This window comes from Oncorhynchus nerka, linkage group LG10 (assembly GCF_034236695.1).
Source record: "Oncorhynchus nerka isolate Pitt River linkage group LG10, Oner_Uvic_2.0, whole genome shotgun sequence".
Classification (NCBI taxonomy): domain Eukaryota; kingdom Metazoa; phylum Chordata; class Actinopteri; order Salmoniformes; family Salmonidae; genus Oncorhynchus; species Oncorhynchus nerka.
In genome coordinates, this window is record NC_088405.1 from 48018682 (window position 1) to 48044752 (window position 26071).

The window sequence follows — 26071 nt, forward strand, 5'->3', positions numbered from 1 at the left end:
AGTGAGTGGTCTGGCAGAGAGCATTGGTCTCATGACGCGCGGTCTCGACAGAGTTACCTCAGTGCCTTTCTTTTATTTTACCAGGTAGGCAAGTTGAGAACAAGTTCTCATTTACAATTGCGACCTGGCCAAGATAAAGCATAGCAGTTCGACACATACAGAGTTACACATGGAGTAAAACAAACACAGTCAATAATACAGTAGAAAAATAAGTCTATATACAATGTGAGCAAATGAGGTGAGATGAGGGAGGTAAAGGTAAAAAAAAAAAGGCCATGGTGGCAAAGTAAATACAATATAGCAAGTAAAATACTGGAATGGTATATTTGCAGTGGAAGAATGTGCAAAGTAGAAATAAAAATAATTGGGTGCAAAGGAGCAAAATAAATAAGTAAAATAAATACAGTAGGGAAAGAGGTAGTTTGGGCTAAATTATAGATTGGCTATGTACAGGTGCAATAATCTGTGCGCTGCTCTGACAGCTGGTGCGGGAGATAAGTATTTTCAGTTTCAGAGATTTTTGTAGTTCGTTCCAGTCATTGGCAGCAGAGAACTGGAAGGAGAGGTAGCCAAAGAAAGAATTGGTTTTGAGGGTGACCGGAGAGATATACCTGCTGGAGTGTGTGCTACAGGTGGGTGATGCTATGGTGAGCAGCGAGCTGAGATAAGGGGGGACTTTACCTAGCAGGGTCTTGTAGATGACCTGGAGCCAGTGGGTTTGGCGACGAGTATGAAGCGAGGGCCAGCCAACAAGAGCGAACAGGTCGCAATGGTGGGTAGTATATGGGGCTTTGGTGACAAAACGGATGGCACTGTGATAGACTGCATCCAATTTGTTGAGTAAGGTATTGGAGGCTATTTTGTAAATGACATTGCCAAAGTCGAGGATTGGTAGGATGGTCAGTTTTACAAGGGTATGTTTGGCAGCATGAGTGAAGGATGCTTTGTTTCGAAATAGGAAGCCAATTCTAGATTTAACTTTGGATTGGAGATGGTTGATGTGGGTCTGGAAGGAGAGTAACCAGACACCTAGGTATTTGTAGTTGTCCACGTATTCTAAGTCAGAGCCGTCCAGAGTAGTGATGTTGGACAGGCGGGCAAGTGGAGGCAGCGATCGTTTGAAGAGCATGCATTTAGTTTTACTTGTATTTAAGAGCAATTGGAGGCCACGGAAGGAGAGTTGTATGGCATTGAAGCTTGACCGAGGTTGTTAACCTCTTGAACCTATGGTTGCGCTATTTCATTATTGGATAAAAAAATGTGCCCGTTTTAAGCGCAATATTTTGTCACAAAAAGATGCTCGACTATGCATATAATTGACAGCTTTGGAAAGAAAACACTCTGACGTGTCCAAAACTGCAAAGATATTATCTGTGAGTGCCACAGAACTGATGCTACAGGCGAAACCAAGATGAAACTTCAAACAGGAAATGAGCAGAATTTGAGGCTCTGTTTTCCATTGTCTCCTTATATGGCTGTGAATGCGCCAGGAATGAGCCTGCCCTTTCTGTCGTTTCCCCAAGGTGTCTGCAGCATTGTGACGTATTTGTAGGCATATCATTGGAAGATTGGCCATAGACTACATTTACCAGGTGTCCGCCCGGTGTCCTTTGTCTAAATTGGTGCGTAATCTTCAGCTGCAGGCATTTTCCCATGGGATTCAGAGGAGAAAGCACACTTCCATGAACGATATATCATCGAAGTGATGTGAAAAACACCTTGAGGATTGATTCTAAACAACATTTGCCATGTTTCAGTCGATATTATGGAGTTCATTTGGAAAAAAGTTTGGTGTTTTGATGACTGAATTTTCGTTTTTTTTTGGTAGCCAAACGTGATGTACCAAACGGAGCGATTTCTCCTATACAAAGAATATTTTTGGACAAACTGAACATTTACTATCTAACTGAGTCTCCTCATTGAAAACATCCGAAGTTCTTCAAAGGTTAATGATTTTATTTGAATGCTTCTCTTGTTTTTGTGAAAATGTTGCCTGCTGAATGCTAACACTAAATGCTACGCTAGCTATCAATACGGTTACACAAATGCTTGTTTTGCTATGGTTGAGAAGCATACTTTTGAAAATCTGAGATAAAAGTGTTGTTAACAAAAGGCTAAGCTTGAGAGCTAGCAGATTTATTTCATTTCATTTGCGATTTTCATGAATAGTTAACGTTGCGTTATGGTAATGGACTTGAGGCTGTAGTCATTATCCCGGATCCGGGATGGCTCGACGCAAGAAGTTAACAGTGTCCAAAGTAGGGCCAGAAGTATACAGAATGGTGTCGTCCACGTAGAGGTGGATCAGAGATTCACCAGCAGCAAGAGCGACTTCATTGACGTATACAGAGAAGAGAGTCTGTCCAAGAATTGAACCCTGTGGCACTCCCATAGAGACTGCCAGAGGTCCGGACAGCAGACCCTCCGATTTGACACACTGAACTCTATCAGAGAAGTAGTTGGTGAACCAGGCGAGGCAATCATTTGAGAAACCAAGGCTATCGAGTCTGCCGATGAGGATGTGGTGATTGACAGAGTCGAAAGCCTTGGCCAGATCAATGAATATGGCTGCACAGTAATGTTTCTTATCGATGGCGGTTAAGATATCGTTTAGGACCTTGAGTGTGGCTGAGGTGCACCCATGACCAGCTCTGAAACTAGATTGCATAGCAGAGAGAGTATGGTGAGATTCAAAATGGTCGGTAATCTGTTCGTTGACTTGGCTTTCGAAGACCTTAGAAAGGCATGGGGTAGGATAGATATAAGTCTGTAGCAGTTTGGGTCAAGAGTGCCCCCCCCTTTGAAGAGGGGGATGACCGCAGCTGCTTTCCAATCTTTGGGAATCTCAGATGACACGAAAGAGGTTGAACAGGTTAGTAATAGGGGTGGCAACAATGTCAGCAGATCATTTTAGAAAGAAAGGGTCCAGATTGTCTAGCCCGGCTGATTTGTAGGGGTCCAGATTTTGCAGCTCTTTCAGAACATCATCTGACTGGATTTGGGAGAAGTAGAAATGGGGAAGGCTTGGCAGAGTTGCTGTGGGGGGGTGCAGTGCTGTTGACCGGGGTAGGGGTAGCCAGGTGGAAAGCATGGCCAGCTGTAGAAAAATGCTTATTGAAATTATCAATTATAGTGGATTTATCAGTGGTGACAGTGTTTCCCCATCTTCAGTGCAGTGGGCAACTGGGAGGAGGTGTTCTTATTCTCCATGGACTTTACAGTGTCCCAGAACTTTGAGTTAGTGTTGCAGGAAGCCAATTTCCACTTGAAATAAACTGAAGACAAAGGAATTCTCCAGTTGGAACTTTGATGTTATGTTAAAAACATCCTAACGATTGATATTATACATCGTTTGACATGTTTCTAAAGGACTGTAACGGAACTTTATGAGGTTGTCTGGACGAAATGCTCGCGCCTCATGAAGATGGATTACTGGTGGCTATTTGGACATAAATGATGGAACAAATCAGTCATTCATTGTTGAAACTGGGATTCCTGGGAGTGCATTCTGATGAAGATCAAAGGTAGGTGAATATTTGTGTTGTTTCTAACTTCGTTGATTCCAAAATGGCAGATATTCCTCTGGCTGTTTTGGGCTCTGAGCACAGAAACTCAAATTATGCTTTTTCCGTAAAGTTTTGAAATCTGACACAGCGGTTGCATTAAGGAGAAGTTTCTTTAATTCTGTGAATAACAGTTGTATCTTTTATCAATGTTTATTATGAGTACGTCTTACTGCCAATTATGTAAAAAAAAATAGGCCTACATAAAGCCAACAAATAAAACATTGCAGAAAATATCCTGATAAAATAAATATATTTTTAATCACATTGGCTGCACATGTCCTGCCTGCAACAAATATGAAACATTGTATCAACTATTAACTTGAGTCTGGCTCAAAGCTTATGCTAGCAAACTTGCAACATTTTAGAAAATATTCTGGGCCCTCGAGTGTCATGTGCTAGTGAGCTTGGAACAGACAGCTTTAGGCCAGTTGCTAGTGAGCTTGGAACAGACAGCTTTAGGCCAGTTGCTCGACTTAACCAGCACCTCAAGTTTACTGCTTGAACTCCTTTTCTAGAATATTAGCTCGAATGTATTGTGGAGCTCCCAAAATGATTACAGGACCCTATTATTTCAGTCCAAGTAGAGCACTGATAAGTAATCAGGCAGGCATATTTTATGACATTTCCACTGGACCAGAGAAATACCCATGCTATAAGAAATACCCATATTATGGAATAACTTTATTTACGTTATATACCGCCCTGCCGAGAAACAAGTCAGAGTCATGAATATAGGCCTTTAGAGCTTTTTCACCTCTTTCGAGATTCGGGCCTCCATTTTCTGAACGTTCGAAGTTCGATTTCATAAGGAGGATTACCGAAGAACAGTTGCCTGCAAGTGATACATTTCAGAATGGAAATTTGTGGTTTACAGTAGTTATTGAAAGGGAGAAAGCTGGAAAGATTTTTCAAATACATTGAGGAACTATTGTAATTCTCAATGGATGTAAAAACAGAGACCTTGTTTGCTTACTGTTTGAGGTGAAGGAAAACATTACTTTGAGAAGCTCCACAGATGGTGGTGCGTTAAGCCAATCAGAAATAATCAGATCCCAAAATGGGCACATTTATGAGACTATTTGCGCGCAGGCATGGTAGCCTATAGCCTAGTGCACAAGTAAAGAAATACAGTATGCTTTTAGTTGATGTTATAGGCTACTTAGCTAAATTGCCATAAACAATTAATGAACATGCACCTGTGGAATGGTCGTTAAAACACGATAACGTCACAATTATGAAAACGTAGAACACTAAAGAGGCCTTTCTACTGACTCTGAAACACACCAAAAGAAAGATGTCCAGGGTTCCTGCTCATCTGCGTGAAAGTGCCTTAGGAATGCTGCAAGGAGGTATGAGGACTGCAGATGTGGCCAGGACAATAAATTGCAATGTCTGTACCGTGAGACGCCTAAGACAGAGCTACAGGGAGACAGGACGGACAGCTGATCATCCTCGCAGTGGCAGACCACGTGTAACACCTGCACAGGATCGGTACATCCAAAACATCACACCTGCGGGACAGGTACAGGATGGCAACAACTACTGCCCGAGTTACACCAGGAACGCACAATCCCTGCCTCAGTGCTCAGACTGTCCACAATAGGCTGAGAGAGGCTGGACTGAGGGCTGTTGTAAGGCAGGTCCTCACCAGACATCACCGGCAACAGCGTCACCTATGGGCACGTTTATCGTCGAAGGAATGATCGTTACACCGAGGCCTGTACTCTGGAGCGGGATCGACTTGGTGGAGGGTCCGTCATGATTTGGGGCAGTGTCTCACAGCATCATTGGACAGCCTGTCATTGCAGGCAATCTCAACGCTGTGCGTTACAGGGAAGACATCCTCCTCCCTCATGTGCTACCCTTCCTGCAGGCTCATCCTGACATGACCCTCCAGCATGACAATGCCACCAGCCATACTGCTCGTTCTGTGCGTGATTTCCTGCAAGACAGGAATGTCAGTGTTTCTGCCATGGCCAGCGAAGAGCCTGGATCTCAATCCCATTGAGCAGGTCTGGGACCTGTTGGATCAGAAGGTTAGGGCTAAGGCCATCCCCCCCCAGAAATGTCCGGGAACTTGCACGTGCCTTGGTGGAAGACTGGGGTAACAGCTCACAGCAAGAACTGGCAAATCTGGTGCAGTCCCATGAGATACTGACTTACTTTTGATTTTGACCCCCCCTTTGTTCAGGGACACATTATTCCATTTCTGTTAATCACATGTCTGTGGAACTTGTTCAGTTTGTTTCTGGTGTCTTATATGCATACATAAACACAGTTGACAGTGAGTTAGAGGCTACAGGTTGGGAAGTACCACTCTTGAATGGGTTGTATGTCCTACTTGCTAGGGAGGGAACATGTGGTTGAAGTAAATGGTTTGCCCTCCAAGGCTAAACCCATAAGCGGTGGATGGCCATATGGGAGCATGCTAAGGCTTCGGTTATTCCTAACTAGAGGTCGACCGATTAACCTTTCTAGGGCAGGCGTTCCGCTAATGGAACCCCCTTAACATTCCGCTGAAAAGGCAGTGCACGAAATTCAAAAATATTTTTTAGAAATATGTAACTTTCACATTAACAAGTCCAATACAGCAAATGAAAGAAACTTCTTGTTAATCTACCCATTGTGCCAGATTTAAAAAATGCTTTACAGCTAAAGCACAACATATGTTAGGTCATAACCAGGTCGGTAAAAAAATGCAATTTTTACAGCCAAAGATAGGAGTCACAAAAAGCAGAAATGTAGATCAAATCAATCACTAACCTTTGATGATCTTCATCAGATGACATGTTACACAATACATGTATGTTTTGTTCGATAATGTGCATATTTATATCCAAAAATCTCAGTTTACATTGGCGCCTTACATGCAGTAATGTTTTGACTCCAAAACATCCGGTGATTTTGCAGAAATACTCATAATAAACATTGATAAAAAGTGTTATTCACAGAATTAAAGAAACTTCTTAACTTGAGTGTATTTAGATTTTTTGGATGAACACTAGAATACGCGTATAATTATCAGATTAGGATAGAAACCACTCTAAAGTCTGCAACTGTCAAAATAATTGTCTGAGTATATCAGAACTGATATTGCAGGCGAAAACCTGAGAAAAATCTAACCAGGAAGTGGCTTCTATTTTGAAAGCTCCATGTTCCATAGCCTGCCTTCGCTCCATTTAAAGGGATATCAACCAGATTACTTTCCCCATCACTTCCTCAAGGTGTCAGTCTAGACAGTTTCAGGCGTTTATTTTGAAAAATGAGTGAGAAAGATAACATCGCGCCAGTGGATAGCTGGGTGTCCGCATGAGTTTTGCTTGCGCAACCGGAGTGGGGCAGCCATAGTCTCTCCCTCTCCTATTGAAAAAGTGATTGTCCCGGTTGATATATTATCAATTATAAATGTTTATCAATCCTCAGGTTGTTTTTAAAAATGGGACATGTTTCTGTGGACATTACACATACTATTTGGAATTTGTCTGCAATGTCGTGACCGCTCGAGCCTGTGGATTTCTGAACATAACGCGCCAAACAAGAGGTATTTTGGATATAAAAAATCTTTATGGAACATTTGTGTAACTGGGAGTCTCGTGAGCGCAAAGATCTGAAGATCAAAAGGTAAGTGATTAATTTTATTGCTTTTCTGATTCGAGCAGTAGCACACTTATTATATATATATATATTTTTTTTAAATGGCACACAGGACACCTGTCTGAGTCATACCCATGTCAGTGAACTAATCCATTGTGGAGGCCACGTGGATGGCACACTACAAGGGGCTGCACGTCTCAATGTGACTCGTGCCAATTTGTGCACTTTCGTAACTTCATTGTGTGAATTGTTTGCCTTGATTGTTATTGTATATCAACTCCACATTACATATAAATTACCAGTAGTACATTTACCGTTAATGCCTATAATTAGTCATCTACAATGTGCTTGGTTATGCGAATTTCTGTTAATGCATTCAATATTATTCCTGTCTTTTGCAGTTCTCATTGTCAGAGTGGAGAGGTTGTTTGCACAGAGCACAACATATACTACACGAGAAAAGTTCTCGTTCATCTCATTCCATTTACGAGTTGTCAATTTAGTCATCTTTTTTTCGGAGCGCTACTGTCAATGTTGAGTAAGGACGCGCACGCATAGAAGTAGGTCTATAGGCTACCTGCCCTGCGGGCAAATGCAGGTATATAAAACGTACCCTGATAGTATTTCTGATTGGCTTAATGAACCACTAATGACCCGTGGAGCTTCTCAAAGTAATGTTTTCACCTCTAACAGCAAGCAAACAAAGTATGTTATTACATCCAATGAGAATGGATGCCATTGTCAATGTATTTATATTTTTTTAAATCTTTCCAGCCCTCTCCCTTTCGATAACCACTCAGAATGAAGGGGGGAAAAAGTAATGAGTGGAGATTATGGTTCATTGCTTAGCTTGCTACATGTCTTGACAAAAGACTACACTATGCATGTGTCCATTTTAATAGAACATCAATGCGACAACTGTTAGCCAGTTGGTTTGGGTGCTTGACTGTTATAACAGAACGCTCGGATCAACCCTTAGAGATGGGTGTGGCTAAAGCTTAAGAGGGTGTGAACGATGCTGAATGGTGTATACAAAGGAGAGCTCTCCAGTAGGTACCAAAACATTCAAAAGGTCATGTTGTCAAAAGTGACTTTACAAGTTGATCAACTTTCAAAGCAGAATTACTTTCCCACTGTTTCTCAAATGCAGGCTATGATATACCATTTTGTAGCCCTGTGTGTGCTTTTATCCAATGTAAAAAACACAATTTCAAACACCATTCCATTTTTTGCTACATTAGATCGAATCAAGGCAGTCGGTCACATATGCCAAACACTATAATGAAAGAGGGCCACAATAGATATAAGTAGACTGCTTATCCTCGATAATTCTTAATCAAGTGCATAATTGTGTATGTGTACGCAAAACGTTTTGTTCCAATGTGCTCCAATGAATATGACCCAGGTTAATGTTGTATAGGCCTAGCAATGAGAGTTGGGGTGAAAAGGACGCAGGAACACTGACCAGGTTGCCATTGACAGTGTTGATCTTGTAGGTGTAGTTCCTGAAGGCAGCGAACTTGCTGGGGTCCTCAGGGAGAGGGTTATTGTCTTTGTACCACTTGTAGGTAGGGGGAGGTGACCCCTGGGCATCATGGCAGGAAAGCAGCACGCTACGCGCCGTTGTCACAGAGGTTGGGACCCTACACATAGGCATGGATGGAGGCACTGCAGGAAAACGTAATATGTTACACTGAGATCTTGTCGCTGTATCCTGAATCAATTCACACACGATCAAAAAATTGTCACATTACAAGGGAGTTTCTATCCTGTCTATTACATTTACAGGCAATATCATTGCTCAAATTCAGATGACCTCCGAAGATAAGAGCTAGACACTGCTTTGAGGGATTATGTAATAATAAATTGGGTAGTTTGGGTCCTGGATGCTGATTGGCTGAAACAGCTGTAGGTACATCAGATAATATACCATGGGTATGACGCATAAAACACTTTTTTACTGTTGTATTCGTGTTGGTAATCAGTTTAAAGTAGCAATAAGGCACCTCTGGGGATTTTGGTATATGGCCATAACACATTTAAGGGCTGTTCTCACTTAGTTAACAAATGATACAAGTCAAATCTCAAATTCTTTAGGGGTAGATCAGCTTTAATATTGCAGCTTCCATCAATGTAATTGTCTGCATCATTTCGAATCCCCTCACATTTTTTGTAAATATTTTTTTTTGGGGGGGGGGGAAATGCAACACGGGATTCTTTATTTTTCCTATATTGAAGAATGTACAATTTATTGGCTCAAACGCAGTAAGGAAAGACATTCCGTAATTAACTTTAAGGCACACCTATTAATTGAAATGCATTCCTTATGAAGCTGATTGACAGAATGCCAAGTGTGGCTACTTTAAACAAATGAAAATATATTTGAAGTTCAACACTTTGATTCCATGTGTTATTTCATAGTTTGTCTTATTATTCTACAATGTAGAAAATATAAAAACCCTGGAATGAGGTGGTGTCCAAACTTTTGACTGGTACTATAATGTTTTGTAAATATTTTCTCCTAACCCTACCACCCCTCCTTGGAGTTAACTAATGGAACACTGAGGCTTCCCCTTCCAGTTTATGCATACGATATACATTTCACAAGAGTGATCTTTAGTTTGTATCTAATCCAATCCTTCAGACCAAAAACAAGCTAAATATATATTAGACAGTATCAAATGATTGTCTCGCAGTAAAATCTGCAGAGCTGGCACAAAATCTGCAGAGCTGGCACACAAAAATTCTAAGTTCTGAATCTGGCGTCATCAGTTCATAAAACTTCAACTATTTTGCAATCTATGTGGCACAGCTGGCAACGTGTGTCTAAATTAAACTGGTATACTTTAATCACAAATTTCTTTAGCTGATTTTGGTCTTTATTAATGCAGGGCCGACTGACAAGTTCCTTACTCTTCTCCCCTCTTCAATTTTTTGCAGTAATGCTGCGATTAGTTGGTTGTAAATTTGGGTAGAGCAGATATTTCCATATTTTTGTTAGCTGCATGTGTGACTTAACTCCACCAGTCCTCTTATATTGTTGACAAAATATTTATTTTATTCCAAAACTAAATGTTTGTTTTATCCATTAGTATATTGGAGTTTAACCATAATATTTGTTCAGTCTTTTCTGGTGGTTTAAACTGAAATAGCAACCAACTTTCTAGAGCATGTTTCTTTTTTTAAATTGCGATATTTGAGAATAGATTTTTAAATAACCGAAAGTGAGAGGTTGTAATCTGAATAAAGGGGAAAAGGCCATTCTTGAACTTTGGCGAGACATTCTTAATCTGCTAAAAAAACTACTTCGGATACAAAAGTTATACATATGACTCATGCCTTTAGTGAGGTCGAATGCTTTAATAATATTTGAGCTTCGAATTCATATTATATAAATAGTTCCGTACAATTTTGTCTGGCTCGCAGTTTCCAAATAATATTTTTTCATAATAAATTTTAAAAAACAAGTTGCTAGATATAGGCAAGGCCATACGTAAATAGTTAAACTGGGATATGACTGAAGAGTTACTCAGGGTGATTTTTCATACAAAATGGACAGGTATTTTCCATTCTATGGTAGCAAGTTCTTACTTATTTTTATGCTACTTTCTATTAAAATGTATTGTACTGAGATCATATCCTGAAAGAAATTAAGACTGAGTATGTCCACATCAGTCAGACCATTTTATTGGTAAACTACACGGTAATGTCCAATTTTTTGTGATCTAATATATAATAGTACACTTATAATTTTGTTGTAATCCAGAGATGTTAGAAAAGTATTTAGATCCTCTATGAGGCTGTGGAGGGATCCAAATTGTGGATATAAAAGAAAACATGAATCTGCATACAATGACAACTTTGTTTTTAACCCCTGGATTTCTAGACCCTTGAGATGGTTGGATATGATTTTAATAGCTCACATTTCAAATGGTCTTAATACATAGATACAGTGCATTAAGAGAGTATTCAGACCCCTTGACTTTTCCCATGTTATCCTAAAATAGATTTTTTTAATGAAAATCCTCAATCAACACCCCATAGTGACAAATCGAAAAACGGTTTAGACATTTTTGTAAAAACCCAATGGTCTGACAGAGCTCCATAATTCCTCAGTGGAGTAGAGACTCTACCAGATCGACATCTGCAACACTCCACCAATCAGGCCTTTATGGTAGAGTAGGCAGACTGAAGCCACTTCAGTAAAAAAGGCACGACAGCCAGCTTGGAGTTAGCCAAAAAGGCCCAGAAAGACTCAGACCATGATAATCAAGATTCTCTGGTCTAATGAAACCAAGATTGAACTATTTGGACTGGAGGAAACCTGGCACCATCCCTACAGTAAAACATGGTGGTGGCAGAATCATGCTGTGGGGATGCTTTTCAGAGGCAGGGACTGGGAGACTAGTCAGGATCGAGGGAAAGATGAACTGAGAAAAGTAGAGAGATCCTTGATGAAAACCTGCTCCAAAGCACTCAGTACCTCAGACTGGGGTGAATGTTCCAACAGGATAACAATCCTAAGCTAACAGCCAAGACAACGTAGGAGTGGCTTCAGGACAAGCCCCAATGTCCTTGAGTGGCCCAGCCAGAGGCCGGACTTGAGCCCGATCGAACATCTCTGGAGAGACCTGAAAATAGCTATGCAGTGACACTTCCCAGCCAACCTGACAGCGGTGGAGAGAATCTGCAGAGCAGAAATTGGAAAAACGTACCAAATACAGGTGGGCCAAGCTTGTAGCGTCACACCCAAGGTTGTAATCACCCCCAACAAAGGTGCTTCAACAAAGCACAGGGACTGAATACTTAAAATTCAGTTTAAATGTTTTTATAACTTTGCAAAAAATTCTTACAACGTCTTTGCTTTGTCATTTTGGGTTATTGTGTGTAGATTGAGACATTTTTCATCCATTTTAGAATAAGTAATGTAACAAAATGTGGAAAAAGTCAAAGGGTCTGAATACTTTCCAAACGCACTGTACGCAATTTCAGACCATTGTATAAGAGATTATCCAAACTTGAAATAGTCCAGGCATTTTTATATAAATTCCAGTTGTAATTTATCAAAAGTATTTTAAAAGTCAGCTATGAATACCAGGCCTGGTTTCCCAGATTTTTCAGTGTTCTATTGTTTATAGTACTTGTCTTATTTTATCTCCTGCTTATCTTCCATGTAAAAAAACCTGTCTAATCAAGATGAATAATATCGAACAATATCTTTTTAATTCTATGCGCTATGCATTTTGCTAGCATTTCAGGATCACAACACTGAAGTGTAAGGGGCCTCAATTTTTTCTATGGACCTCATCTTTATATGTAACACTTGGGTCCCGTTTCAGTAATAATGAAAATCAGGCCTTCTTCTTGAGTATCTGATAGTCTACAATTTGTTATAGGAGTGGTTTAAAAAAAACATGCTAATAACAGTCCTCTAGATTGTACTTACCTAAAACGTTGAGCTTCACTTTGACCTCCCCAAACTTCTGACTACCAGACACCGCGCAGTAATACTCCCCATTATCTTTCCGTGTCACCTTACTGAACCTCAGCATCCCATCAAACTTAGTGACACGGTCGGCATACGGTGCTGAGAGAGGGAGGAAACGTTATACTGGAGGAATGGCCAGTCACCCATTTGTAGGGATAACAAAAGTGTTCTGGTTTGAATACAAGAATGGTCTAACTGTTAATGTGGATGAATATACAAGCTAATAATCACAAATCCTACAAATACAAGAGGCCATACGTAATGCATTTCTTTGGAATCAACAGTCTGAAAAGTTGATGTACTTACTGGTAGGTTTCCCATCAAAAATGACATGGGTTGTAGAACCCTTCATGTCCTTAAACTTCCACTCAACTCTGGCATTTGCACCAAAGTCAGCAGAGTGAGTGCAGTAAAGATCAGCACCTGTAGAGAACAGTCTGATCAGTTTAAACCACAAAGCTGTGGGACAAATACAATAAAACGTTTTCAATATATTCTGTATTCCTTCCTTGTAACAGACAAAATGTGACAGTTGAAAGCTTTTGTTTATTTCAGAAAAGCTCAACATGCCAATTGATAACCAATTTCTATTCTCCAGGACTTACCTTCATTCTCTTTAGCTCTCACATCTGCATTGCTGGTTGTGACTGTGAAGGCGCAGTCTATACCTCGGGAGAGAGCAATAGAGAGATCAGAGACATTAAAGACGTGAAATTACTTAAGGGATGCATTGCAGCTTTGGAAATCAAACTCAAATTCAGTGATTGCACATGTGCACTTCAGAGTAGGTGTTCCAACTGAAATATACAGATTTATGCTACAAAGGGACCATAGGATCTCGCAAACTCATGCTTGGCTCTGCCCACCTCCTTGCTTATGCTGCCCACTATGACTTATCTGTTCAATGGAAATGGTTAAGTTATACAAATCTTTGAGGCTACAAGTGAACACACATTGGGTACACAACTGAGCGCATCCTTATCCAGATCCGAGGCACATATTGGAACTTTTTTTTTTTTTTCAACCAGCCAGATGAGTAGGGTAACTGTAACTAACAGTTTTGTACATAGTGCTGGTCCATAATATTGACCTTATTTTAGCGCCCCCAAAACATAATACTTCCAGGTCAACTGTAATATCAATACCATTGTAAAGCACAATTTCTCCCCTTTCAGCAAAATCAACGACGAGACAGTCAAGATGCCCGTCTCTGCACGATTGAAGGAAATTAGCTCCTTCGGGTATTTAACATGGCAGGTGGGGAAGTGAAACCAACTGTGTGATCGTGAAAGGTGTGGGGAAACTGCTTTTCACCAGATCTGTCCAACTGATCACCTCTAAAATGTAAATAAAACACTATAAAGAGATATATATATATATATATATATCACACACACACCTATTTGAAGGTTTGTGTCGAATTTGAATCAGGTTTAGGGCGGTGCTAAAGTTCAGAAGCAAACAGCAGCTGTCGCGGCTTTTTAAAGTCTTGATGGATTGCAGTGATGTACAGCTGAATGCATTAATTTTTTGTCAATTGACTAGGTATCCCCCTTACAAACAAAGGGACAAGGTAATATACATTTACATTTTTTACATTTAAGTCATTTAGCAGACGCTCTTATCCAGAGCGACTTACAAATTGGTGCTTTCACCTTATGACATCCAGTGGAACAGCCACTTTACAATAGTGCATCTAGGTCTTTTAAGGGGGGGAAGGAGGGGGAGAAGGATTACTTTATCCTATCCTAGGTATTCCTGAAAGAGGTGGGGTTTCAGGTGTCTCCGGAAGGTGGTGATTGACTCCGCTGTCCTGGCGTCGTGAGGGAGTTTGTTCCACCATTGGGGGCCAGAGCAGCGAACAGTTTTGACTGGGCTGAGCGGGAACTGTACTTCCTCAGTGGTAGGGAGGCGAGCAGGCCAGAGGTGGATGAACGCAGTGCCCTTGTTTGGGTGTAGGGCCTGATCAGAGCCTGGAGGTACTGAGGTGCCGTTCCCCTCACAGCTCCGTAGGCAAGCACCATGGTCTTGTAGCGGATGCGAGCTTCAACTGGAAGCCAGTGGAGAGAGCGGAGGAGCGGGGTGACGTGAGAGAACTTGGGAAGGTTGAACACCAGACGGGCTGCGGCGTTCTGGATGAGTTGTAGGGGTTTAATGGCACAGGCAGGGAGCCCAGCCAACAGCGAGTTGCAGTAATCCAGACGGGAGATGACAAGTGCCTGGATTAGGACCTGCGCCGCTTCCTGTGGGAGGCAGGGTCGTACTCTGCGGATGTTGTAGAGCATGAACCTACAGGAACGGGCCACCGCCTTGATGTTATTTGAGAACGACAGGGTGTTGTCCAGGATCACGCCAAGGTTCTTAGCGCTCTGGGACGAGGACACAATGGAGTTGTCAACCGTGATGGCGAGATCATGGAACGGGCAGTCCTTCCCGGGAGGAAGAGCAGCTCCGTCTTGCCGAGGTTCAGCTTGAGGTGATGATCCGTCATCCACACTGATATGTCTGCCAGACATGCAGAGATGCGATTCGCCACCTGGTCGTCAGAAGGGGGAAAGGAGAAGATTAATTGTGTGTCGTCTGCATAGCAATGATAGGAGAGACCATGTGAGGTTATGACAGAGCCAAGTGACTTGGTGTATAGCGAGAATAGGAGAGGGCCTAGAACAGAGCCCTGGGGACACCAGTGGTGAGAGCACGTGGTGAGGAGACGGATTCTCGCCACGCCACCTGGTAGGAGCGACCTGTCAGGTAGGACGCAATCCAAGCGTGGGCCGCGCCGGAGATGCCCAACTCGGAGAGGGTGGAGAGGAGGATCTGATGGTTCACAGTATCGAAGGCAGCCGATAGGTCTAGAAGGATGAGAGCAGAGGAGAGAGAGTTAGCTTTAGCAGTGCGGAGCGCCTCCGTGATACAGAGAAGAGCAGTCTCAGTTGAATGACTAGTCTTGAAACCTGACTGATTTGGATCAAGAAGGTCATTCTGAGAGAGATAGCGGGAGAGCTGGCCAAGGACGGCACGTTCAAGAGTTTTGGAGAGAAAAGAAAGGGATACTGGTCTGTAGTTGTTGACATCGGAGGGATCGAGTGTAGGTTTTTTCAGAAGGGGTGCAACTCTCGCTCTCTTGAAGACGGGAGGGACGTAGCCAGCGGTCAGGGATGAGTTGATGAGCGAGGTGAGGGAGAAGGTCTCCGGAGATGGTCTGGAGAAGAGAGGAGGGGATAGGGTCAAGCGGGCAGGTTGTTGGGCGGCCGGCCGTCACAAGACGCGAGATGTCATCTGGAGAGAGGGGAGAAAGAGGTCAGAGCACAGGGTAGGGCAGTGTGAGCAGAACCAGCGGTGTCGTTTGACTTAGCAAACGAGGATCGGATGTCGTCGACCTTCTTTTCAAAATGGTTGACGAAGTCATCTGCAGAGAGGGAGGGGGGAGGAGGATTCAAGAGGGAGGAGAAGGTGGCAAAGAGCTTCCTAGGGTTAGAGGCAGATGCTTGGAATTTAGAGTGGTAGAAAGTGGCTTTAGCAGCAGAGACAGAGGAGGAAAATGTAGAGAGGAGGGAGTGAAAGGATGCCAGGTCCGCAGGGAGGCGAGTTTTCCTCCATTTCCGCTCGGCTGCCCGGAGCCCTGTTCTGTGAGCTCGCAATGAGTCGTCGAGCCACGGAGCGGGAGGGGAGGACCGAGCCGGCCTGGAGGATAGGGGACATAGAGAGTCAAAGGATGCAGAAAGGGAGGAGAGGAGGGTTGAGGAGGCAGAATCAGGAGATAGGTTGGAGAAGGTTTGAGCAGAGGGAAGAGATGATAGGATGGAAGAGGAGAGAGTAGCGGGGGAGAGAGAGAGCGAAGGTTGGGACGGCGCGATACCATCCGAGTAGGGGCAGTGTGGGAAGTGTTGGATGAGAGCGAGAGGGAAAAGGATACAAGGTAGTGGTCGGAGACTTGGAGGGGAGTTGCAATGAGGTTAGTGGAGGAACAGCATCTAGTAAAGATGAGGTCGAGCGTATTGCCTGCCTTGTGAGTAGGGGGGAAGGTGAGAGGGTGAGGTCAAAAGAGGAGAGGAGTGGAAAGAAGGAGGCAGAGAGGAATGAGTCAAAGGTAGACGTGGGGAGGTTAAAGTCGCCCAGAACTGTGAGAGGTGAGCCGTCCTCAGGAAAGGAGCTTATCAAGGCATCAAGCTCATTGATGAACTCTCCGAGGGAACCTGGAGGGCGATAAATGATAAGGATGTTAAGCTTGAAAGGGCTAGTAACTGTGACAGCATGGAATTCAAAGGAGGCGATAGACAGATGGGTAAGGGGAGAAAGAGAGAATGACCACTTGGGAGAGATGAGGATCCCGGTGCCACCACCCCGCTGACCAGAAGCTCTCGGGGTGTGCGAGAGCACGTGGGCGGACGAAGAGAGAGCAGTAGGAGTAGCGGTGTTGTCTGTGGTGATCCATGTTTCCGTCAGAGCCAAGAAGTCGAGGGACTGGAGGGAGGCATAGGCTGAGATGAACTCTGCCTTGTTGGCCGCAGATCGGCAGTTCCAGAGGCTACCGGAGACCTGGAACTCCACGAGAGAGAGAGAAGGGCTAACCCTGGTGGAAAGAGGCTGTACGGCACAAAATGAGTTGCAAATGCGTGCAGTACGTTACATAGTGACATGTCACGATGTAACGTACTGCATCAGAGGGGTCCGTTTTTTTTCCCATAATGTCTCAAATTAGGTTATTACCGTGTCAAGCCACACAGAATCGAAAGTAAAGACCTCGGATTTTAATGCAACAGTCCCATTATTTTTTATTTCAGCCTCATTTGAATGCTGCAGTTGTGCAAATTTGTACGGAATGGGGTTAGTCACCGTTACTAGGGGGTAACTAGCACCCTCCCCTCAAGAACAATGTCTAATTGCTGTCTCAATTGCAATGAAGGTCATGCTAAGAACAATGAAAAAAACAACTGAAGTTAACACTAGGTACAGTGGGGCAAAAAAGTATTTAGTCAGCCACCAATTGTGCAAGTTCTCCCACTTAAAAAGATAAGGCCTGTAATTTTCATCATAGGTACACTTCAACTATGACAGACAAAATGAGAAAAAAAATCCAGAAAATCACATTGTATGATTTTTAATGAATTTATTTGCAAATTATGGTGGAAAATAAGTATTTGGTCAATAACAATTCCCGGACATTTCTGTGTGTGGGGGGGCTGCATGGCCCTAGCTCTCACCGTCCGATCCAACAGGTCCCAGACCTGAGATCCGTTTGTCGCTGGCCGTTGCAGATCGCTGACATTCCTGTCTTGCAGGAAAACACACAAAATGAGCAGTATGGCTGGCAGCATTGTCATGCTGGAGAGTCATGTCAGGATGAGCCCGCAGGAAGGGTACCATATGAGGGAGGAGAATGTCTTGCCTGTAACGCACAGCGTTGAGATTGTCTGCAATGACAACAAGCTCAGTCCAATGACTATGTGACACACCGCCCCAGACCATGACGGACCCTCCACCTCGATAACGCTCATTCCTTCGACGATAAACGCAAATCCAACCATCACCCCTGGTGAGACAAAACCACGACTTATTAGTGAAGAGCACTTTTTGCCAATCCCGTCTGGTCCAGCGACAGTGGGTGTGTGTCCATAGGCGACGTTGTTGCAGGTGATGTCTGGTGAGGACCTGCCTTACAACAGGTCTACAAGCCCTCAGTCCAGCCTCAGCCTATTGCAGACAGTCTGAGCACTGATGGCGGGATTGTGCGTTCCTGGTGTAACTTTACACATTCTACAGTCACAAGATGACTTCAGATGGGCCTATGGCATGTCAATGGCATGTCATCTACCGTTTAGATGGGTTAAATGAAAACTGAAATCCTGGACAACAGAATAACCTACTATTTTTGGGCAAATTCCTGATGATACCAGTCCCTTGCAAATTGCATCCCTGTGTTGAGAGAAAATGTCAGTTTTCCAGGTGTTGCGTAGTTTTATTTATTTTTTTTAAACTGATTTGATAAATTGAACGGATGGCCAACATGAATCTTTCACAGTGAATGTTTATATGTTTTGTGGGAATGAATTGATCACCAAATGCATCATTAAAACAATATTGCACCCATTTAAATGCAACCCTTGCTGTTAATACAGTGCACTTGTAAAGTTTTCAGATCCCTTGACTTTTTCCACATGGTTAGGTTACAGCCTTATTCTGAAATGGATTTAAATGCCCCCCCAAGCGACACACAATAAATACCCCATAATGACAAAGCGAAATCAGGTTTAGAAATTACATTTACACAAGCATTCAGACCCTTTGCCCTGTGACTCAAATCAAATTGTATTTTATTTTAACCAACAACGAACGCACTTAAGAAAAACATGTGTTAAAAAAATAAAGTTAAAGAGCAGCAGTAAAATAACGTAGCAAGGCTATATACAGGGGGTACCAGTACAGAGTCAATGTGCAGGGCACCGGTTAGTTTAGGTAATATGTACAAGGTAAACACTCGAAATTGAGCTCAGGTGCATCCTGTTCCCATTGATCATCCTTGATATGTTTCTACAACTTTGAGTCCACCTGAGTTCAATTCAATTGATTGGACATTTGGAAAAGCACACACACACCTAAATAAAAACAAGGTCCCACAGTTGACAGTGCATGTCAGAGTAAAAACCAAGCCATGAGATCGAAAGCAATGTTTGTAGAGCTCTGAGGCAGGATTGTGTCAAGGCACAGATCTGGGGAAGGGGACCAAAACATTTCTGCTGTATTGAAGGTCCCCAAAAACAGTGGCATCCATCATAAAATGGAAGCAGTTTGGAAAGACCAAGACTGCCCGGCCTGGTCACCTAGGGCAAACTGAGCAATCAGGGGAGAAGGGAATTGGTCAGGGAGGTGACAAAATATCAGATCGTCACTCTGGACAGAGCTCCTTTGTGGAGATGGGAGACTCTTCCAGAAGGACAACAATCTCTGTAGCACTCCACAAAATCAGGCCTTTATGGTAGAGTAGACAGACGGATGCCACCCAGTAAAACGCACATGACAGGTAGTTTGGAGTTTGCCAAAAGGCACCTAAATGGAGAAACAAGATTCTCTGGTCTGATGAAATCAAGATTGAACTCTTTGGCCTGAATGCCAAGTGTCACATGTGGAGGAAACCTGGCACCATCCCTACAGTGAAGCATGGTGGTGGAAGCATCATGCTGTGGGGATGTTTTTCAGCAGCAGGGACTGGGAGACTCGTCAGGATCGAGGAACTGTGAAAAGCCAGAGCCCGGACATGAACCCGACCGAACATCTCTGGAGAGACCTGAAAATAGCTGTGCAGCGACACTCCCCATCCAACCGGACAGAGCTTGAGAGGATCTGCAGGGAAGAAATGGGAGAAAGTCCCCAAATACAGGTGTGCAAAGCTTGTAGTATCATACTCATGAAGACTCGATGCGGTCATCACTGCCAAAGGTGCTTCAACAAAGTTCTGAGTAAAGGGTCTGAATTCTTTGTGTAAATGATTTTTTTCCCCTTAAATTTGCAACAATTTCTAAAAACCTGTTTTTGCTTTGTCATGAGGTATTGTGTATAGATTGAGGGGGGAGGGGGGAGCAAATTAAATCCATTTTAGAATAGGGCTATAAATGTAACAAAATGTGGAACAAGGGGTCTGAATACTCCGAAAGCACTGTATAAATCACAATGCAGCATACAACTGAGATACACGTTTGGAACAAGTTCACTTTCTCATCCATAGCCTAAAAACACATATCAAGTGCAAGTTAGCAGTTAAGCTCACATCTGAAGGTGTTTAGGACGTCTTCTACTGCGGATCATTACAATATCCTAATGATTAAGGTCACAAATATTATAGCGACACGACACCAAAGATGGTTTGGTATGGTTTAGAAATGTTTGAACCAAGCTTGAGTTAAACTGGACAAAAACCAAGGATTCCATCATAACTGTCATTTAAATAGATGTTTTATTTTCATGAATTAAAATATGTATCCCATGTGAAACATACTTTGGAATAACAGACATTTTGGGGCAATAAATACATAACCAACAGTCTAGTAACACTAGTCCCTTGCGAATAGAGCTACAGCCTTAACTCCTGCAGAAAATGATACAAATGCACATCTTTGTACTTCTTGAGAATGCAATGCTCAGTTATATAAAATATGTAGAGGTGCTGTCTTCATCATAAAAGCTGATACATATTGTGGTGAAATATTATTGCTTTATTGTATTTACTCCCCAGTCCATAAGTCATTGTTCCACAAAATATGAGAACTTTACCGATGTAAACTAGATTGACTCATTCGATCTATTACATTATAATGTTGAGCAAGTTTTTTTTTTTTTTTTTTTTTTTTTTTTTTTAACTCTTCAAGGGCAACATGACAAAGGAGAAGCAACATGTATCTAATTATAGACAAGTTGACTAACAAAGCCATAAATAAGCAGAAACATAACTACAATCAGGCAAAACCAGCTCCATCGAAAAAAAAATTGTTATGCAGTCTGTCTGTGCGGGCCTCAGATTTTCACAAATAGTCTGTGGTTGTGGATGGTTATTAGCCATTGTGGGCGGGTGCACAAACAGCTAACATTTGTAAACAAATCTGTGCACAGAATGACAGAAATAAGCTTTTTGTCTATCCAGAAATGTTCCATATTGTGATGTTTTATTCCAGCTCCTGAACAAAAAAATATATAAATGGGACCAACACTTTACATGTTGCGTTTATAATTTTGTTCAGTATAGATCATTTGTAGTCAGCAACATGGGAGTGATTGCTTCCTTTCAAGAGCACAAAACATCTACATTTGTGACCCGTTTCAGGAAACTAGGAGTATAATAGCTAACGAGTTGAGAAAACACCGGTCTCCAGATTACATCTGCAAACTAAGGGCAACCATGGCATCCGACCGGAGACGCATCCATCCATGATGTATACAGGTAAGACATTCAAATATTACACGTTTCTAATTGACAGAAAGTGGTTTAATTTCAAGTTTTAAAAAATGCGATTAGCTAGTTAACGTTAGCTGGCTGGCTTGTTAACATTACGTGTATGATCTAATTATTCAAATCTCAGCCATTTGCTTGGCTAGTTCTAGCTGAATGTTAAAATTGATCCTGGTAGGTTAGCTACCTGCAGATTCATGCAGTGTAGTAATGTAATGAGTTGGGATTATGGGTAATTGTTTAGCTAGCCACGTCTTAAAAAGACACCATTATGAAAGTAACAATTTCGGGTGCATTCGTAAATTCAGTCTGGCCATCTACTCAGATTTCATAGCACTCGTCAGTGTGCCAGAGCGCAGAATAACTGATGAATTTACAAACGCTCAACACCGGTTGAATATGGCTGGTGTCAGTAAACATCGGCAAAAAATAAAAATAAAATTGCCAGCAGCAGTTAGTCACCAACGCTCTGGATAACATGAAAACAGCCTAACCAGCTCTGCTAGGGCGAGTAAAATTGTCAGAATAGGGTGTTCTCTCATGTGTCTGTTAGTAGCTAGCCAGTGATCAATGGCCAAGCACCCAAACTAGTTAGCCAACTAATAAATGTAGAGTCTGCGCGAAAGTAATTAGCTATACAGCCTGATAATACCAGTGATGGTGTAGCCCTAAATCAGAATGTTGTTTGTGCTTCTAAATCAAAAGAGCAATACGCAAAGCATGAATGTTCGCAACATGAATACAATTTCTCCTGCAAAGAGAAAACAAAATATAGCCAAAGATAACAAGGTCCCCTAAGAAACAATTATCCACACTTTGGTTCCTACACAGTCACAATAACTCCTCCCTGGCCTTTCTTCGTTGTCATGTCAAACACAATTCAAAGTGCCCACTATGATATTTTAACTATAGAATTAGAATATTGATTCCATTTCCATGACTCCAACAGTACACCCAAGTGTTTTGCTCTAAAATCGCAACTAAAATCACAATTGCAACATTTGGTTAAAAAAAAATATAAGGCCTAGATTGTTTGCCCATATTGTGCAGCCCCACATGGCAGTGTGGAAATGACCTCAACAGAGCAGGAAATGCAGAAATTGATGAACATTGTTTTTGGTTGTAGATTAATTGAACCTAAACTGGGTGGTTCGAGCCCTGACTGCCGTGATATCAGACCACAGGTATGACAAAACATGCATTTTTACTGCTCTTATCACGTTGGTAGACAGTTACTAATAGCAATAAGGCACCTCGTGGGTTTGTGGTATATGGCAAATATACCACAGCGAAGGGCTGTATCCAGGCACTCCGCGTTGTGTAAGAACAGCCCTTAGCCGTGATATATTTGCAATAGAATGGAGAAAGTACCATTGAAATCACTTAGAATGTATGTGTTGCCAACCTAGGGTCACGCAAAACTTTTATTCAAAAACAGTCATACCATCAAAAATGTGATATTTTGGCCATATTGCCCAGCCCTAATTCACTGTAATATTGGTATGGGAATAATAATGCATTTGATTTTTTGAAGTGGTTTCTTGCATCAAACATTTTCAGCCACCTCCTTGTCTGAAGGACAAGTGGATAAACAGGTTAATGTCAAGCCCTGCATGTTTTTTTTTATAGACTCATGGAATGTAGGCCTGTATTGAACACCACACAATGGCTGCTACTGTAGGCTGAATGATAGCTACATGTTAAAATGTTATGGGATGCATTTTCTCCATTGTTTGATGGTAGGCCTCCATTATGATCAAATAGCCACAGCAGCCTACTTGATCACTGTCTGAAACTTAAAAAGTGAGTACAGCCTGTGTTCACAGTAAACGCGCACTGGAAGTTGCACAGAACTCACAACATTCAAGTTGGCGCTCAGCAAACCTGAAATTTGCTCAATGGCAAAAAACTGAGGGAACATTGGTATGGGCCTCATTAGGTACATGGAGGACAGGATAGCTTAGTTCAGTTCTACACACTACTGCATCTGCAAAGTTGTATTAAAGAGGATATTTTATGTCCAGGGTACAGCTTGTACAGTAGAGCTCCCACTGCACTGCTCAGTTAAAAAGCAATCTCAACATCAATCTCAATTAATCAGCTTTTATCTGAAAGTATCAGTGGTGACTGTGTGAACAGAGTTTGGTTTGCCCATTTAGATAAATGATTTGTCCAGATAAAAGCATGGGAACTAAGTCTACAGTGTGTAAAATGAAACCAGAGAATTATCTTGTTTGCTTGTCGTGTGAGTTTCGGAGGTGGAGAGGCAGAGCTAGGGTTTCCAAGGTAAAGCAATAACCACATAACAGGTGGAAAGTCTATGTCCCCTTGCACGGATTTTTAGGAATGTTTAAAGGCCTTCTAGACCAATATTTAATTCAACTCTTGAAACTAAGCTAATAGTCCTGAGGGCTGGTTTATTTGAAGCCAGTGTTGCACTGTCATTTTAGACAATCTAAAGAGAAGAGTATTACTTTATTGATCCCAATGTGTTAAATTATTTTATCATCTCCAACACCTAATTAAAGAGATGAATGCACCTGCACCATGGTAGCCACACTTAAAATGGGTAAGAAGTCTTGTCCACAACTCTGAAAAAGTAATCTTCCATTCATTACTCAATGGTTATGACAGCAAAGTAAACAATTCAGCTGCAGATTAATAAATACAATAAAATACAAACTTGCCTGAGAACCAACAAAAGTGTCTTCGGATATTTAAAAAAAGTTCCCTCACAGGTACTCAACAAGCCATAATGTTGAATACCGGTATACTTTCCTGTGGATTAGTCTCACATTCCTGCCGTCAGAATGACCAACAGCGGTAACAACCGGTAGAACATGTTTAAATGTCATTTTATTCAACATTCTGGCTTGATTTGATGTATTAGGATCCCCATTAGCGACAGTTAATCTTACTGGGGTCCGACAACGGAAGACAGTACAGGCAAAAAAGGTAGAGGAAACTTTTCTGATCCAAAATACATTTTTGCCCGAGGTAGAATTCAATACAATTCAACGTCGGGTTTCCAGGCAATCGAAAACCCCACGGAGAGAAGGGTTTTCAGCGCCCAAAGTTGGCTTCGTGTGAACTACACTTCCTACATAGCTTATTTATTTTTTAGTTTACACAAATGTGTTCTAATCAAGTTAGACAGCTAACGTGAATTAGCCCAGGTAGCAGCCTTCACCTTCCCTCAGTATTCTATAAACAAGTGTTGTAACATTGACAAAAGTCCATGTGGGAAAACTAACCCTATAAAATAAAAAAAGCTATCAATAAGCAATTTGTTATTTATTACTAATATGAAAAGATCCTTATGCTACCAAAAAAACGTAGTTGTAGTTTAGTAATAGTTTTACATTAGTTATAATCAAGTTTGTCTTTCCAATACAATATACCGATTGAAACGTAATCTAAGACCAGAAGAGGAGTTTTGATCACCTGGAGCACTCACCTGTTGCATGAAGGAAGAGAAACACCGATACCAAGCCGCTGACAAACATATCGGCTCTCGACAAATGAAGCCTTATTTGTTTTCAAAACTGGTGAAGTGTCCAATTTCGACAGTCACTTTCAAATCAAAACGTTTCGATTAATCCAAAATTCTAAGTATGGTTAAGTAATTGTTGAAACTGTGGCCCACTCTGACTGAAATATAATTTCGAAGAACAAAGAACCTACCCCTACCGAATGCACCTATGGAACAGTATGACGATTCTTCTTTTAACTGCACCTGTAGAAAGGAATGATTCTTCTTCTTTTAACTTTTGTGGCAGACTACACCTTTTGGTGTATTGCTGCCACCTATTGTACGGGGTATTGAAACAAAAAAAATATTCCATTGCGGGACATAATACAAAATACAAAAATAATCCACTTCTTCAGTGATATTAAGGCTCAGGGGCCTGTGTGGACTGGAACATTCAACAGGATTCCTTATTTAGCCTCTGCCGTAAATTCCCTGACTCCCAAAAAACGTTCAGCAACACTCACAATGATGCCTTTTTTTTCTCAGATATCTTCTTTGTTTGTGCTGTGCAGTTTATAACCAATGCAATAAACAAGTCCACATGTTTTAACATGCAACATGTCAGGATCCATTTGGTGAGCAACATTTACTGATTGATGTCTCTAATCCAATACCATGGTTTCTTCAAAATTACTCCCTTCTTCGACTCTTCTCACCGCCTCCGGATAGGAAACATGCTGGACAGACCTTATTCTTGACACCTCGGTCTCCTTCACCTCCTTCAACAGGGCACTTCATGAATTCTGGTGCATGCTCGCCACCATAATTGCAGCATGTCTACATACACTTGACACATGTCCCAATAGTTTACATTATCATACTGCAAGGGTTTGGGCACAAAGGCTCTTACAGGATATCTCACATCACCCAAATGTACGTATGACGGGAGAGACTCTTCTTCAAATAACAAAATAAAGGATGACCATACGGGTCAGTCGGTGTGCACCTGT

At 41.9% G+C, this 26071-nt stretch overlaps 1 protein-coding gene across 2 annotated transcripts in view; it reads right to left on the minus strand.

Annotated features, from left to right (window-relative positions):
• The window catches only part of f11r.1 (F11 receptor, tandem duplicate 1), a 32929-nt gene extending 7622 nt beyond the window's left edge, over positions 1 to 25307 (minus strand). The window contains exons 1-5 of one of the 2 annotated variants that reach the window (XM_029670078.2): positions 25047 to 25307; positions 13254 to 13310; positions 12955 to 13071; positions 12607 to 12747; positions 8626 to 8828 (exon numbers count right to left, since the gene is read on the minus strand). In XM_029670078.2, coding sequence (XP_029525938.2) covers positions 8626 to 8828; positions 12607 to 12747; positions 12955 to 13071; positions 13254 to 13310; positions 25047 to 25095 — 567 coding nt within the window. In that variant the 5' untranslated portion in view covers positions 25096 to 25307. Of the gene's footprint in view, positions 1 to 8625; positions 8829 to 12606; positions 12748 to 12954; positions 13072 to 13253; positions 13317 to 25046 lie in introns of both variants that reach the window. The other variant, XM_029670077.2, reaches the window with a different exon arrangement.
• Between the last annotated feature and the right edge of the window lie 764 nt (positions 25308 to 26071).